This window comes from Callionymus lyra, chromosome 3 (genome assembly GCF_982586985.1).
Source record: "Callionymus lyra chromosome 3, fCalLyr1.hap1.1, whole genome shotgun sequence".
NCBI classification, from domain to species: Eukaryota; Metazoa; Chordata; class Actinopteri; order Syngnathiformes; family Callionymidae; genus Callionymus; species Callionymus lyra.
The window spans coordinates 21,679,802-21,692,373 of NC_141820.1; the positions used below are offsets into that span (position 1 = coordinate 21,679,802).

The window sequence follows — 12,572 nt, forward strand, 5'->3', positions numbered from 1 at the left end:
GTCGTCTATAAATGATTCACTGGAAACAAGATGAACAGGCTGGAAACATTTTATTCACTTCAAACCAAATATTAATATCTTTCTTATTCAGCTACTCATTTAAAGAGTCCGTTTCAAACCAACCGAGCCTTTAAAAATAAATAACAATGGAACATCTTCATAAAGCACTCATTTCCTGTCTGGGATTTGCTCCTAAATAAAGCTTATAAATATTGTGTTTTGAAAAGAATATAAAAATAAGTTAGTTCTGAACGATCTGGTTGCTTATATTCAGACTGTTGCCATAGTTAGTAACAGACCACAGACAGGAAATGACACAAAAGACAGATTAAACAGCAATAATGAAACACTAGTTAACTTGGTATTCCATTTGAGGACAAAAGATTAGAAAACAATTTGTCAAATATAAGGATTTAAACGATTCAATATGGTTTGGCAAAAGACGCTAGAAGATATTTTTACTGATGCTACAGATTAGGTGTTATCATTCGTTGCAAATATATTCTCATTAGATATCAAAACAAAACGCCAATCAGTTAAGTCAGGCATAAGAATATAAATACAAAATCTTATAGGAACCATATGTATATAATAAATATTTGTCTAATAATAGATTTAACTGTGAATTATAGTTTTAAATGTGCCAGATGACTGAAATTCAATTTAAAAGTAAGATTTAATTCGAGAAACTGTCACTAAGTTGTGCATTTTGTAAACAAAAGGATTGAGGAGAAGTTTGAGTTCAGCTCAGGTATGTCAGAACCACGGACTGGATCGGCAGCCGACACACTGGACACAGCTTGTTCCTCTTCTTCAACTTCCTGGCACAAACGTAACAAGCCATCAAGTGTCCCGTGCGTCCGTGAACGATGCAGCCGTTCTTCGGCCTGGACTGGCAAATGAGGCACGGATCCAAACAGGAGTCCGGCAGCCGGGACTCCGAAGATACGCTGCGCTCCATCTCTGGAACCGAGGCTGCCGTCGATGAAGGTGGAGTGGAGGGAGGAGGAGGAGGAGACCAGAGCAGCTCCTGGGAGTCGGCGGAGGAGTAGCAGGAGGACGAGGGCTGGGAGTCGGGATTGCAAAGCTTTTCTTGAGAGGAACAAGGCTGCGAGGAGAAGAGCAGGTCCTGGGAGTTTAGGGCCGAGTCATCTTGTGGCGTCTTGGATCTTTTCCCATCAGGAACGTCCACTCCTTCATCATTGTCCAACACTTCAGGAGAGACATGGTTGTTCAATTAAATGTGAAGAGAGACTTAAAATGAATCAAGCAGAGATGATATGAACCTTCCATGAAGAATCTTTTATATCGTGATTATTTTTTGAGTGAAACTACAGACTAACAAACTTACATTTTTTTGGCTACTTTGTTAGAAAAGAGGTGAATAACAGTTGATGCTCTATTGACCTCCTTGGCAGAGGTAGAGATTAGGCTTCTATGAGAATGAAACCTACATGTTAAGTCTTTCCCTTGGATCGCAGGTTTTGGGGGCAAAGCTTTGAGGTTGGAGACGTTGAGTTTGTTGGCGTCACGCAGCCAATCCTGTCGCAGAGTCCAGCATCTCAGACAGTTCCTGGGCAGCGGCGGATTCAATTCGTCGCACGTTACACAACGCCAATAATCCTGGGAGAGCGCATGTGCTTGTGTGAACATCTGGCAGGGTCTGGAATGGTTTACTTCTCATACTGTACGTGTCGGTGAGACTTACGGCCTCTGTGATCTCAGTGTCTTCGTCGAAAGAGTCGTCGTCCTCCGCCTCAAAGATGGTGACCTCGTACACCTGTGGAGGGAGATCCGAGGTTACTTTAAGGTTTTTACTTTACTTTAAGGTTACTTTAGTCGAAGATTAACTGTTGAACTTTGACGTAATAATAATAATTGCATAGCATGTGCCTATCTTTGTTAAAAATATATCTATATTTTCAAGGACACATAAAAAAACGTGTGACTTCAGTAAAGATAGTAGAAATAAATAAGGTAATCTTTAAAATAAAATGCATGTGACTTTATAGAACTCAAGACAATTACCTGATCATCCGCTGATAGCGAGGCGTCGTCTTCATCGTAGTCATCCGAGTCGATCGACTCCACCTCAAATTCAACACTGAAGTTATCGTGGTCAGAATCCACGGGATCGACGTTGACCTCTGACCTCCCAGGCTAAAAATATACAAGTTAAAGTTTTAACAACGTTGTAAATGTGTTCATGTCAGTGGAGGCTGGCCTATAGGGGGCGCTGTCCTCCCACTGATTTGGCTGTTGTTTTTTTTTACTTTATTTATCGTTTTAACTTTTATTTATTTTAGTTTTTTAGCTTTGAATTAACATAGTTTTAATCATCAACATTGATCATTTTGTATATTTTTAGAACTCTTTACATTGATAAACTCTATTTAATTGATTCACGTTCTGATTAAAATCTTGGTCTGTGTCGTACTTCTTCATATCCGGTCTCTGTCATGGGTGAAGGCTCTTCTTGAATAACCAGCCTGTGACGTCACGTTTACATAGCTCAACACGCCGCAAAAGAACGCAGGCACACCAGTTCTAAATGGGACTTTGCGGCGCTGGAGAAGAAAACATCATGATTTTAAGGCTGGTTAGCTCAGATGGTAGTGTGTTGCACATTTTTTTTTAAATTTGAGGACGTGAAGTTTCGCCGGTTCAAGTCCTGCTCCCGACTTTTTAATTTTACTTTTTTTTTTGTTAATATTAGTTATTTTTTAGTTTGTTTAGCTCATTTATTAGTTTAGTAATACTAGTTGTTTTTTTTAAATATATATATATATATATATTTTTTTTTTTTCTTCTTGGCAGTATACTTGTGTATGTTTGTGATAATTTGGTAGAAAGTATCTATTGTTCTGGCGCAGACGACAGGTTTTTTTTTTAATAATTTAGTTTATTCTGTGTGATGTATATAAGAGTATAATTAAAATATGCTTTCATTTGGAATGAAACAAGGAGCATAATAAACATTATTATCCATTATTATAACCCTTACTTACTTACTATTAATGTGTTGATTTTTACATGTAATATATAGGATAGGGGGGAAAATGTACTGGAAAATATTTTTCACCAGCCGCCACTGGTTCATGTATACGTTACACTCACTGTGCTGGGGGAGTCGGACGAAGCGCTGCTGTCTCGATCCTGTCCACTACCGAGCCCGCCAATCACACACCAGGACAAGCTTTCGTCGAAGGTGAGCGAGTAGCTGTCGGACCTTTTCCGCCTCTTCTCGTCATGATCTTCGTCCTCGTCCTCGGAGGCAGCATCATTCTCGATCTCTTGGCTCGTACGAGAGGGTCCTACGGAGCATCAAGAATAGTTACAGTATTGCTCATTAAACCCTTCAGTCGGTGTAACTCACCCGGATCACTGTTTCGATGGCTCCTCCTTCTTCTTCTTCCTCTTCTTCTCGTATCTGGCGATGATGATGTGAGTCTTTCAGCATCAGTCTCCTGAAAGCAAAGATACATTTAGCAACCGTTGACCACGACAAATTTCAAACTCAATCTCACAAAACTCAGTGTGCAGTGCTGCCTCACCTCTGTCAGACGATCTGGAGCGCTGCTGCTCAGTGGCTGACTCGAACTTTGTGGCCCTTCTGAAATGTAGAAAATAAAAGTTTTGATCATAAAATCAGGGGTGAAGAGTGAATGCTGTTGGAGCAACAAGAAGGGAGGCCCGTCGTACCTTGGTTCCTCACAGCAACAAGATTTTTGGTGATCATAGCAAACAGAGATCTAGAACAGAGCAACATGAACAAACATGATGATGTGTCCACCATCAAAAAATAAAAAGTTTCTCTCGGTCTTACCGTGGATCTTTTACAGAAAAACTTTCCACTCCTAACAACTCCCCCAGTGCATCCTGTGCGCAGTAAACCATATGCTGCTGTTTTTGGTCGTATAGCTGTTTTTGCATTATGTACCGACCCAGGTAGAACATTACCTGCAAGACAAATATCAAGACAATAAGAAATACATTCCAGAATTTCAATGGCAGAACATTTTGAGATTAAACACAACACAAAATAAAACTCTTGAATAGACTTATAGAGGTTTAAATGAATGAATTATAACTTGAATATCAAGATCACAAGTTAACAGATACTTATATAAATCCATGTCTCATGCTAAATAAAAACAAGTCATCCCCTCTAGCCTCGAGTTGTGATCAATGACCTGCTTGACACAAGATTATACAGACAGCAGGAGTATTTATTTCATTTCCTAGTTCAGACTGCAGCTGATCTCTCCCAGACATTTGCATCAGCACAAGACAAGCTTCGTCACAATCACGACCTCACATTGTTCAAATGCAACAAGGATCCACAATAAGTTGCAAAAAGGATTTTCAGCTCATACCTCCTTCATAGTGAGAACATCTTTGGTGGCCCCGGCATGTCGCAGTAGAGACTGGAACTCCACTTTCGGTCTGACCTGCATTCACCAGTAGAAACATTTAGTCCGAGCCTTGACAAAGTATAACCTGTGTAACCATGACTACTAACCAGTTTGTTGTCATCGGCTGTGTTGGTGTCGAGGTTTTGACTTGCAGACATCTTTATGGCAATATTTTAGTTTCTGCCAACAAATAAATGACGTTAGAATGTTACAAGTGTTCCTACAGCTGAGATAGCAGAAGAGGTGTCAAATAGAATTGAGTGAGTAATCCATAATTTTACGAGCAAACATTGAAAGTCGCCACCCTAAGAAATAAAAACAAACTAACAGCACTTTTATAAGCTGAACAGGTCAAATGATACTACTTATAAGGATCCAGAAGAACTTTTGTGGTCAAATTATGTCCCTAAAATTGTTGTGATGAGTTTTTTTTATCTTGTAATTCCACACATCATGAAAGTGCAAACATTAAAAATATTGATTTCTGAAATTATAGTGTATACTAAAGAGATTAAATCATTTAAATGTATTTGTAACATAATGAATGTTATTTTAAGTGTTATAATGAGGGTGTGAAATAAGTCAGATATTGAAAAGGTGGGACAAAACAACAACAGCTTCAACAAAGTACAACAAAGTCAGTTTAGACTTAAGCATATAAGTGTGTTGTGTCTCAGATAAGTTACACCAATTTATGCAATAATACTGTAAGGTAAAACTTTATTAAATTGTTAGCCAGTACATACAGCAATTTTTTATAAAAAATCAAAACTAAATCAAAATAAAATAAGAACAAGAGAAATAAAGAGAAAGAACACAATTACACAATCTAAGTCTAAAGACAAAGAACATAGATCAAAGAAAAACAACAAAGACAAAGGATACAAAGACTAACATAGAACAGAACATCCAGATACTTTCACTGCACTCCTGCCCCCGAACTCAGAATTGTACAATTTAATAGCCCTGTATAATGTACAGTATATGTCATCTAAAACTTTATTTGAATCAAACATCAAACCCTAACTTTCCCAACCACAAAACTTCACAGCAGCAGTAAAACAAAATAATGAATTATAACTCATAAACATAAATAAAAAACATATAACCTTAAATATTTATCAAATAACACTGTACATGATTTTCTTCAACAAGTCTAGGCTAAACACTTTTACATAGTTCAAGTTTACAACAAACTTTAAACATCAACATCGTTTCACAAACAAGCTCAAGTCCTCAAACACTCTAGAAAACAGAAATATAAAAAAAACACATCTTGTTTTTAATACTAAAAAAATAGTTAGTCATGCAAAGTTATATCTTACCAGTATATACAGCAGAACAACATGTGCAAGTAGACGCGGATAAAGTGCAGTGCGAGGCAGCAGCAGTGACAGCAGCTGCTTCTTATAGAGAAGCGAGGACATGTCAGGACTAGACTGCTCGAGCCTCTCGTACTCAGCCTATCACACTCTCTCAGGCTTAGTCAGCACTGACACCCGTATTTACCAGAATTGAGCTGGATTTTTAATTCACCTGTGCGCATGTACAGACATGTCACGACTAGTCTCACAAGACTAGCTGACATAACTAGATAACATGACCAGCAGCTGATGATAGTAGACAACTGTCGTGTTAATGTAGCATGATCGTTGCTGCCCCCCTCAGGCTAGATGAGTGATGACAGGCTCGGTGTCTTGATCAAGGGCCACTTCAGCCATGACACTGGGATACACAAGTGTACCTCTCTGACCGACCAGTGACCCCATATGGTCCACTTTCAGATTATTTTAGACTATAATCCTAACATGTTTTTTAAAAATGTATTAGATTTAATGTAAATATAATTTCACAGTCAAAGTGTTTAATAATATTGTGAACAAAAGGATGGCGACACATTGATCAGTGGAGTTACATATGTTTGGTACACAAGACGAGTCCAGACGACTCCAAGCAACAAAGGGAGTAAACATTCATTGTCCAGAATAGTTGTTTATGAGAACAGGAACAATGTAGGGCTCAAGTACACAGCACTGAAAACAACTTTAACATCTTAATATCTGTTGTCAGTTTTCCTCCAGGACACAACTTGTGTATCATCAACATTCCTCTATTCCATGCAGCAGAATGAGACGTATAATGACATTTAGTGTTAATTCTATTTTTGTCATATCATTCTGTAAAGCCCCCAAATCCAACCACACTAAGAATAACTGTGTTCTCTCTATAAAAAAGGAGTAAATGAGTCAGACACTTGACTCATGGACATGCCCTTGGACATGTTCTTTATGGAAAACATTTGCCATAGAACGAGTCATGCATGTATAGAACAAATGCAGTGGAAAACAGAACTTTTTAGAACTGTCCATATGAGAAATATCAAGTAGTATTTAACTAAAAATGATCCTGATTAGACTAGTATTTTACTGTTGCCTGAGGTTATAAAAAAAAATAGAAATGTTAACTCTTGTGTGATATTTTTAGTTTGTTTGCTTCAGAATGTTTGTTTACTCAATAAAGTGTATCTATCTATCTGTCTATACTTCCTGAACCCTGCTTTACAACACAATAAAACAATAATGCGATGACCTCTGCGATAGAAGATAAACATTGCCTTTAATCAGTAACTAATAGTACTTTATTGTTATGGGAACTTAAGGTTAAGGCAAAGAATGCGGGTTAACGCTGCCTAGTTGCATATTGACCTTCAGCGAGGGTTGACTAACAAAGAATCTTAGCTCCAGAGAAAAGTTATTTCTGAAGGACAAGCAAATGAGTGTGTGTTGAATGTCAGGGCATGTTCATCTGACGCTCCATATAGACACACGTTTGAGCTTATTAGTTAAACAATAGGATTATGTTTATTTTAGATAATATAACTTATTTTACCCAATTGTGTTACTCCATTAACATCTTGAACTGTTTTTATGTTGGTGCTTGTTTCACAGTTAATAAACTGATGTTAATTCTGGCTTATTTGATCTTTAAAGTATATACTTTATTGAATTTGTTTTGATTGTTTAAGCGCTTTGTGACCCTGGTCTGGAAAAGCACTATATAAATAAAAATTACTTACTTACTTTTTAACCACCTAATCCAATCAGAAACTAATCATTTGATTGATCAAATTAATCGACTAACACAACATATTGACAGCTTTCATTGTTATAGTAAATATCTGTATCTGCAATTAATTAAAAAAATAACTGTGTTTGCAGAACGTTCTCTGCAAGATGAGTTATCACGTGATCTTTTACTGGAAACTAAGTTTGTGACGACATTAAACACGAATGTCAAGTTACTTAATGTACCACAAGTTTTGAGAATGTACTCCATCATACTAAACTCAAATCACATTCACAATGGTATATTTTACAATGTTGTTAAAAACTTTTGATCTAACTATTATTCATTATTCTAATTGAAAAGTATTTATTTGTATGAAATTATACCTATATTGTTATTGTTGCTGTAATGCTATTCTAGAATATATATGAATACTGGACAGTTTTTTTCAAAATTGCTGCTTCATTGAAAAATGTGAACTAGAAATAAAGTTTTGATTCATAAATATATATTTATTATTCAAACAAAGTCCACTTGTAATGCGTCTACATCAGTAGAGAACAAATGATTATTTTCTCAGGGGCCACATGACAGTTGTTAGGAGGCAAGTTACAAATAAAGATCTATAAAATCCGCATTTTTCCCCTTTTTTTTTTTTTTTACATTTTCTTATATCTGAAAGACAAACACCCTATAGACGTGTTTAGAGTTGAGATGGTAATGAATACATAAAATAAGATTTGCAATCCACAAATGAAAACCTTTTTTTTAATAATCGATACAGTAACATGTTTAATAATATGGTGATATAAGTAAGTAAGTAAGTAATTTTTATTTATATAACGCTTTTCCAGACCAGGGTCACAAAGCGCTTAAACAATAAAAACAATATTCAATAAAGTATATACTTTAAAGGTCAAGATAAAACTGATAACACAACAGGAGTTCCAGAAAATCAAGGAAAAGCCTGAACAACTTCTTGAAGGAGTCAACACCCATACTCAATAACTTTTTAGTTTGGTTTTTGCAGGTAATATATATGGAGTTAGTGGTGTTATTTATTATAGAAAAAAGTTGACGATGTGAAAATCAACCATGAAAAACCAACGCCACAAAAATATAGAAAACAATAGTAATAGTAAACAGTGAATTAAAGCAATACGCAGACTGTCTTATAAATGCGTGTGTTTTGTAATGTAACGTGTCATTGAAAGATTGTTTGTCCTTCGGATGCTTGGCATTCCTCCAGCAGGACTGGCGTCTCCAGCTGACTGACTGACTCAGCTGTTGACCTGTTGACACAAGTACGCGCGCGCGGGAATATGCCCGGACATGTCTTCTCGCTCTCACTCGCTGTAAAACCAAAACCTGACACCAGGGGTCGCTCGCGTCACCGTAACAACAAACCAAAACAAAAACTGCAAGAGTTCCCAGACGGTCAAGTTCAAACAGCTCAACTCTTCTAGTGTTTCAACACATTTGCCGTTATTTATATTTAAACTCACTGCGGCATTAGCTTGTTGCTGCTAACACAACATAGCATGAGACTGTTTATTTTCATCTTTATCAAAACGTGCACCAATATAAAGATGAATCGTATTTATCGAAAATCCAATGCGATCACATATGACCAAAACCATGCATTAATATAAACCTTATCTCAACAACTGATATTTAAAATGCGAAATACGAGTTTGTTTACTCGTGAAACCTCGGCCTTGTGGCGTGCTGTTAGCCACATGCTAACATGTATTCAAATACTACAATAGCCACACAATAAAAGCTGTAGAATATAAAAACGACGTTTACATACCAGCTGTGCTAGTCTATAATCCAAGAGAAAAGGGAAAAAAAGGCAGAATGCAAGAGTTAGTCCACAAGTCCACAGTCCAGTGTAGTAGCGGTTGGTTCAGTCAGTGTGTGCTTCACTTCCACACTTTGAACGTAGGTTCTCGTAGAGTAGCGACCCCTGTAGGATGCACACCGCAACTACACGTGGAACCAACTCCAAGTGAAAGTTTTGTTGTATTTGCGTTGATATACATTCCGATTATAATCTTGGTTATTATTCTTCCTTAGCTGCCAAAGTGTGGATTTCATTTATATTGTCCGAGTTTTTTTTTCTGTCAATGGTAGAAGCAGGTGATGCTGTGGCAGGATGGACCAGAGGAAGCAGAAGGTACAGCGATGGATGAGCAGGTGTCATTATTGAAGGTCAGCAGACTCAGAGTCACGAGTCAATCGTTTATCGGCAGCGCACCCGAACCATCGGAACACCCCAGCATCATCGGAAACATCTCAGTCTATGGCAGCACTTTATAGCATCGTCAAAGAGGGCAGTCCTCTTGATGAGAAGTTACGGGATTTCTCGGTGATTTTATCCAAACATCTGGAAGCTATTGAGAAAAAAAACACTCATATTGACATATAAATATGTATTTAAAATATTTTGAGACACGAACAGTAAAAACAATAAATACATATTATGAATATGATTTAGTTCAATGATCTTAAAGTGTTTTTGATTGATCTTATCCAAACATCTGGAAGCTATTGAGAAAAAACACGAATATTTACATATAAATGTTTACTTTAAATATTTTGAGACATGAACAGTAAAAACAATGAATACATATTATGAATATGATTTAGTTCTATGATCTCAAAGTGTTTTTGATTGATTTTATCCAAACATCTGGAAGCTATTGAGAAAAAACACGAATATTTACATATAAATGTTTACTATAAATATTTTGAGACATGAACAGTAAAAACAATGAATACATATTATGAATATGATTTAGTTCTATGATTTCAAAGGGTTTTGTGATTGAATTTATCCAAACATCTGGAAGCTATTGAGAAAAAACATTAACATATCAATTCTTATTTTAAAATATTTTGAGACATGAACAGTAAAAACAATGAATACATATTATGAATATGATTTAGTTCTATGATCTAAAAGTGTTTTTGATTGATTTGATCCAAACATCTGAAAGCTATTGAGAAAAAACACTCATATTTACAAATAAATATGTATTTATAATATTTTGAGAAATGAACAGTAAAATCAATGAATACATATTATGAATATGATTTAGTTCTATGATCTCAAAGTGTTTTTGATCGATTTTATCCAAACATCTGGAAGCTTTTGAGAAAAAACACTCATATTTACATATAAATATTCATTTTAAATATTTTGAGACGAACAGTAAAAATAATGCATGCATATTTAAAATATGAAAAATAAAGTTTTATCATTTCAAAGTGTTTTTATCTCACCATCTGGAAGCAGTACGTCAGCAATCCAGATGTTTACCCTCTAAAAGTCACAACATCTTCCAGATAATGAAGTCTTGGCTAACTTGGACCGTTTTGCTGATTCCTTTGGCAAGAACACAAACACCCTTTTCTAATTCCAGGTCAGCCTGTCCCAGCTCTCCTGATAAAAACATATCCTCACATGCTCAGCACACTGGGGTTTTGATCAAAACAAGTTCAACTATGAACTTGAGGTTTTTACTTTATATTACATCTTATTTTCGGGTTTTAAATCAGTCTTAAATCCTCCACATATCCCCTCTCTGGAAGTCTACACCGCCACACTGTCAAACTCGTTGTTTTAATTATTTTATATGACATACCTAAGTGTTAGTACCCGTCGCAGGAAAGTTTAGTAGGTTGCATCGGAAGCGCCAAAGAAAAAAAAGATCATCCGTGATGTACGGATGAACAAGAAAATGTTTAGCCCTTAATTAATTGTGAAGATTATCCAAATATGAACCATCGGTGTAATAACCGTAGACGAAAAACCGAATAAATAAAAGTAAAATGTCATGACAAAATAAAATCAGAAGCCTTGAATAATAGCAGTGACACACATAATAAAAAAACATGAAATAAAGCATGAGTAAATATTGACCGATCAAAGCAGACAAACATTAAAACATTCAGTTCATGATATTTAAATGGTATGTAGACTTAAAAAATTCATTTTCAACAAAATGATAAAAGTGTTGTTTCACAGTTCAGGATTATTGACTCATCATCATCATCATCTTTGGTTGAGGCATTGTCAGAGTCCTCCTATTGATCAGGTGTGGGTTTCATCATGAGTCTGGTTTCTCGAACACCAGTTGAGTTGTTGTTCAGCCGTATCTTTGTCGGACACCAGGCACGAGGTTCAACTGTTTTTCCAACCATCATCAGGACCGATTCCTCATGATCGCCATGATGCAACAAGCCAGAAAGAAAATCACAATTAGTACTTAAGTTTACAAAAATACTTGTTTTAATATTCGCACAACGAACTTTAACAATTTCACTTAAATGTTCACCCCCCTTCTAGGATTGTTTGTGTCCCAACTCTCCAAAACTCTCTGTTTGACAGTACAGTAGTTGCTTGTAGACGTTGGTAGTTGGCAGTTCTGTTGGCAGGGGCAGTTCATCCATCACTGTGGCTCGAGTCTTTGCTCTGTCTTGGAGTTCAGTGAGCTTTCTTTGCAAATGTCTTTCTTGCTCACTCTTCTGCTTTTCCTTCTTTCTGGATTTCTCAACGCGTGTATGACGTGGTCGCAGAACTGTCAAGTTGACGTCCTCCAACTTGTCTCGGACTTTGAATGGCATCGCCTCAACAACTGAGGTCCGGAACAGGGTCCCCCTCAGTCTCTTGTATCCACTGCTCCAATCATCTCTGAATGTAAGCAGCTGGACCCGAGGACTGGACCCTTCAGTGCTTTGGGGTCAACAACATTCGTCTGATATTTGTCTCCCCACACCTAGATTATTTTTCAACAGCCGTCACGGTGTACAACTTCCCTTTACTTGTTTGACAATACAACTACATCCTATATACTCAACTTATACTTTTATGTGTATTTTACCTTTAGTCGGACCTTTCTGATTAGTAAACACTGTCTCAATGTAATTTCCCAACATATGAACCATCAAGTTTCTCTCTTAGTATATACATTTATTCTAAACAATTAAGGTAAGGTAAGGTAAGGCAAAAACTTAAAAGTCCCAAAGTTAGGTCACAATTAACTTATACAAAACATGCAGAAAAATAATAGCATTTGTACCTTT

General features: G+C 36.5%; 1 protein-coding gene across 2 annotated transcripts; it reads right to left on the reverse strand.

Moving 5' to 3' along the window:
* Positions 1-33: 33 nt before the first annotated feature.
* On the reverse strand, positions 34-9,416 carry mdm2 (MDM2 proto-oncogene). 2 transcript variants are annotated; one of them, XM_087787026.1, is made up of 12 exons: positions 9,295-9,416; positions 4,523-4,595; positions 4,377-4,451; positions 3,827-3,960; positions 3,703-3,752; positions 3,555-3,613; positions 3,377-3,467; positions 3,118-3,314; positions 2,029-2,160; positions 1,709-1,780; positions 1,455-1,623; positions 34-1,212 (listed from the first exon to the last, which is right to left on the reverse strand). In XM_087787026.1, the coding sequence occupies exons 2-12, from the start codon at positions 4,571-4,573 to the stop codon at positions 743-745; spliced, it is 1,500 nt and encodes a 499-aa protein (XP_087643152.1). In that variant the 5' UTR covers positions 4,574-4,595; positions 9,295-9,416; the 3' UTR covers positions 34-742. The 2 variants fall into 2 exon arrangements, with proteins under 2 accessions (XP_087643152.1, XP_087643153.1); XM_087787027.1 differs by lacking the exon at positions 9,295-9,416 and adding an exon at positions 5,741-5,916.
* Between the last annotated feature and the right edge of the window lie 3,156 nt (positions 9,417-12,572).

Bases quoted from the DNA above. Each gene is read 5' to 3' on its own strand.
- mdm2 (XM_087787026.1), bottom strand. From the start codon at position 4,573: ATGTCTGCAAGTCAAAACCTCGACACCAACACAGCCGATGACAACAAA. The intron at 3,614-3,702 runs GTACGACGGGCC...TCTACATTTCAG, and splicing joins TGTTGCTGTGAGGAACCAAG to AAGGGCCACAAAGTTCGAGT. The intron at 3,468-3,554 runs GTGAGGCAGCAC...CTTTGCTTTCAG, and splicing joins CTCCAGATCGTCTGACAGAG to GAGACTGATGCTGAAAGACT.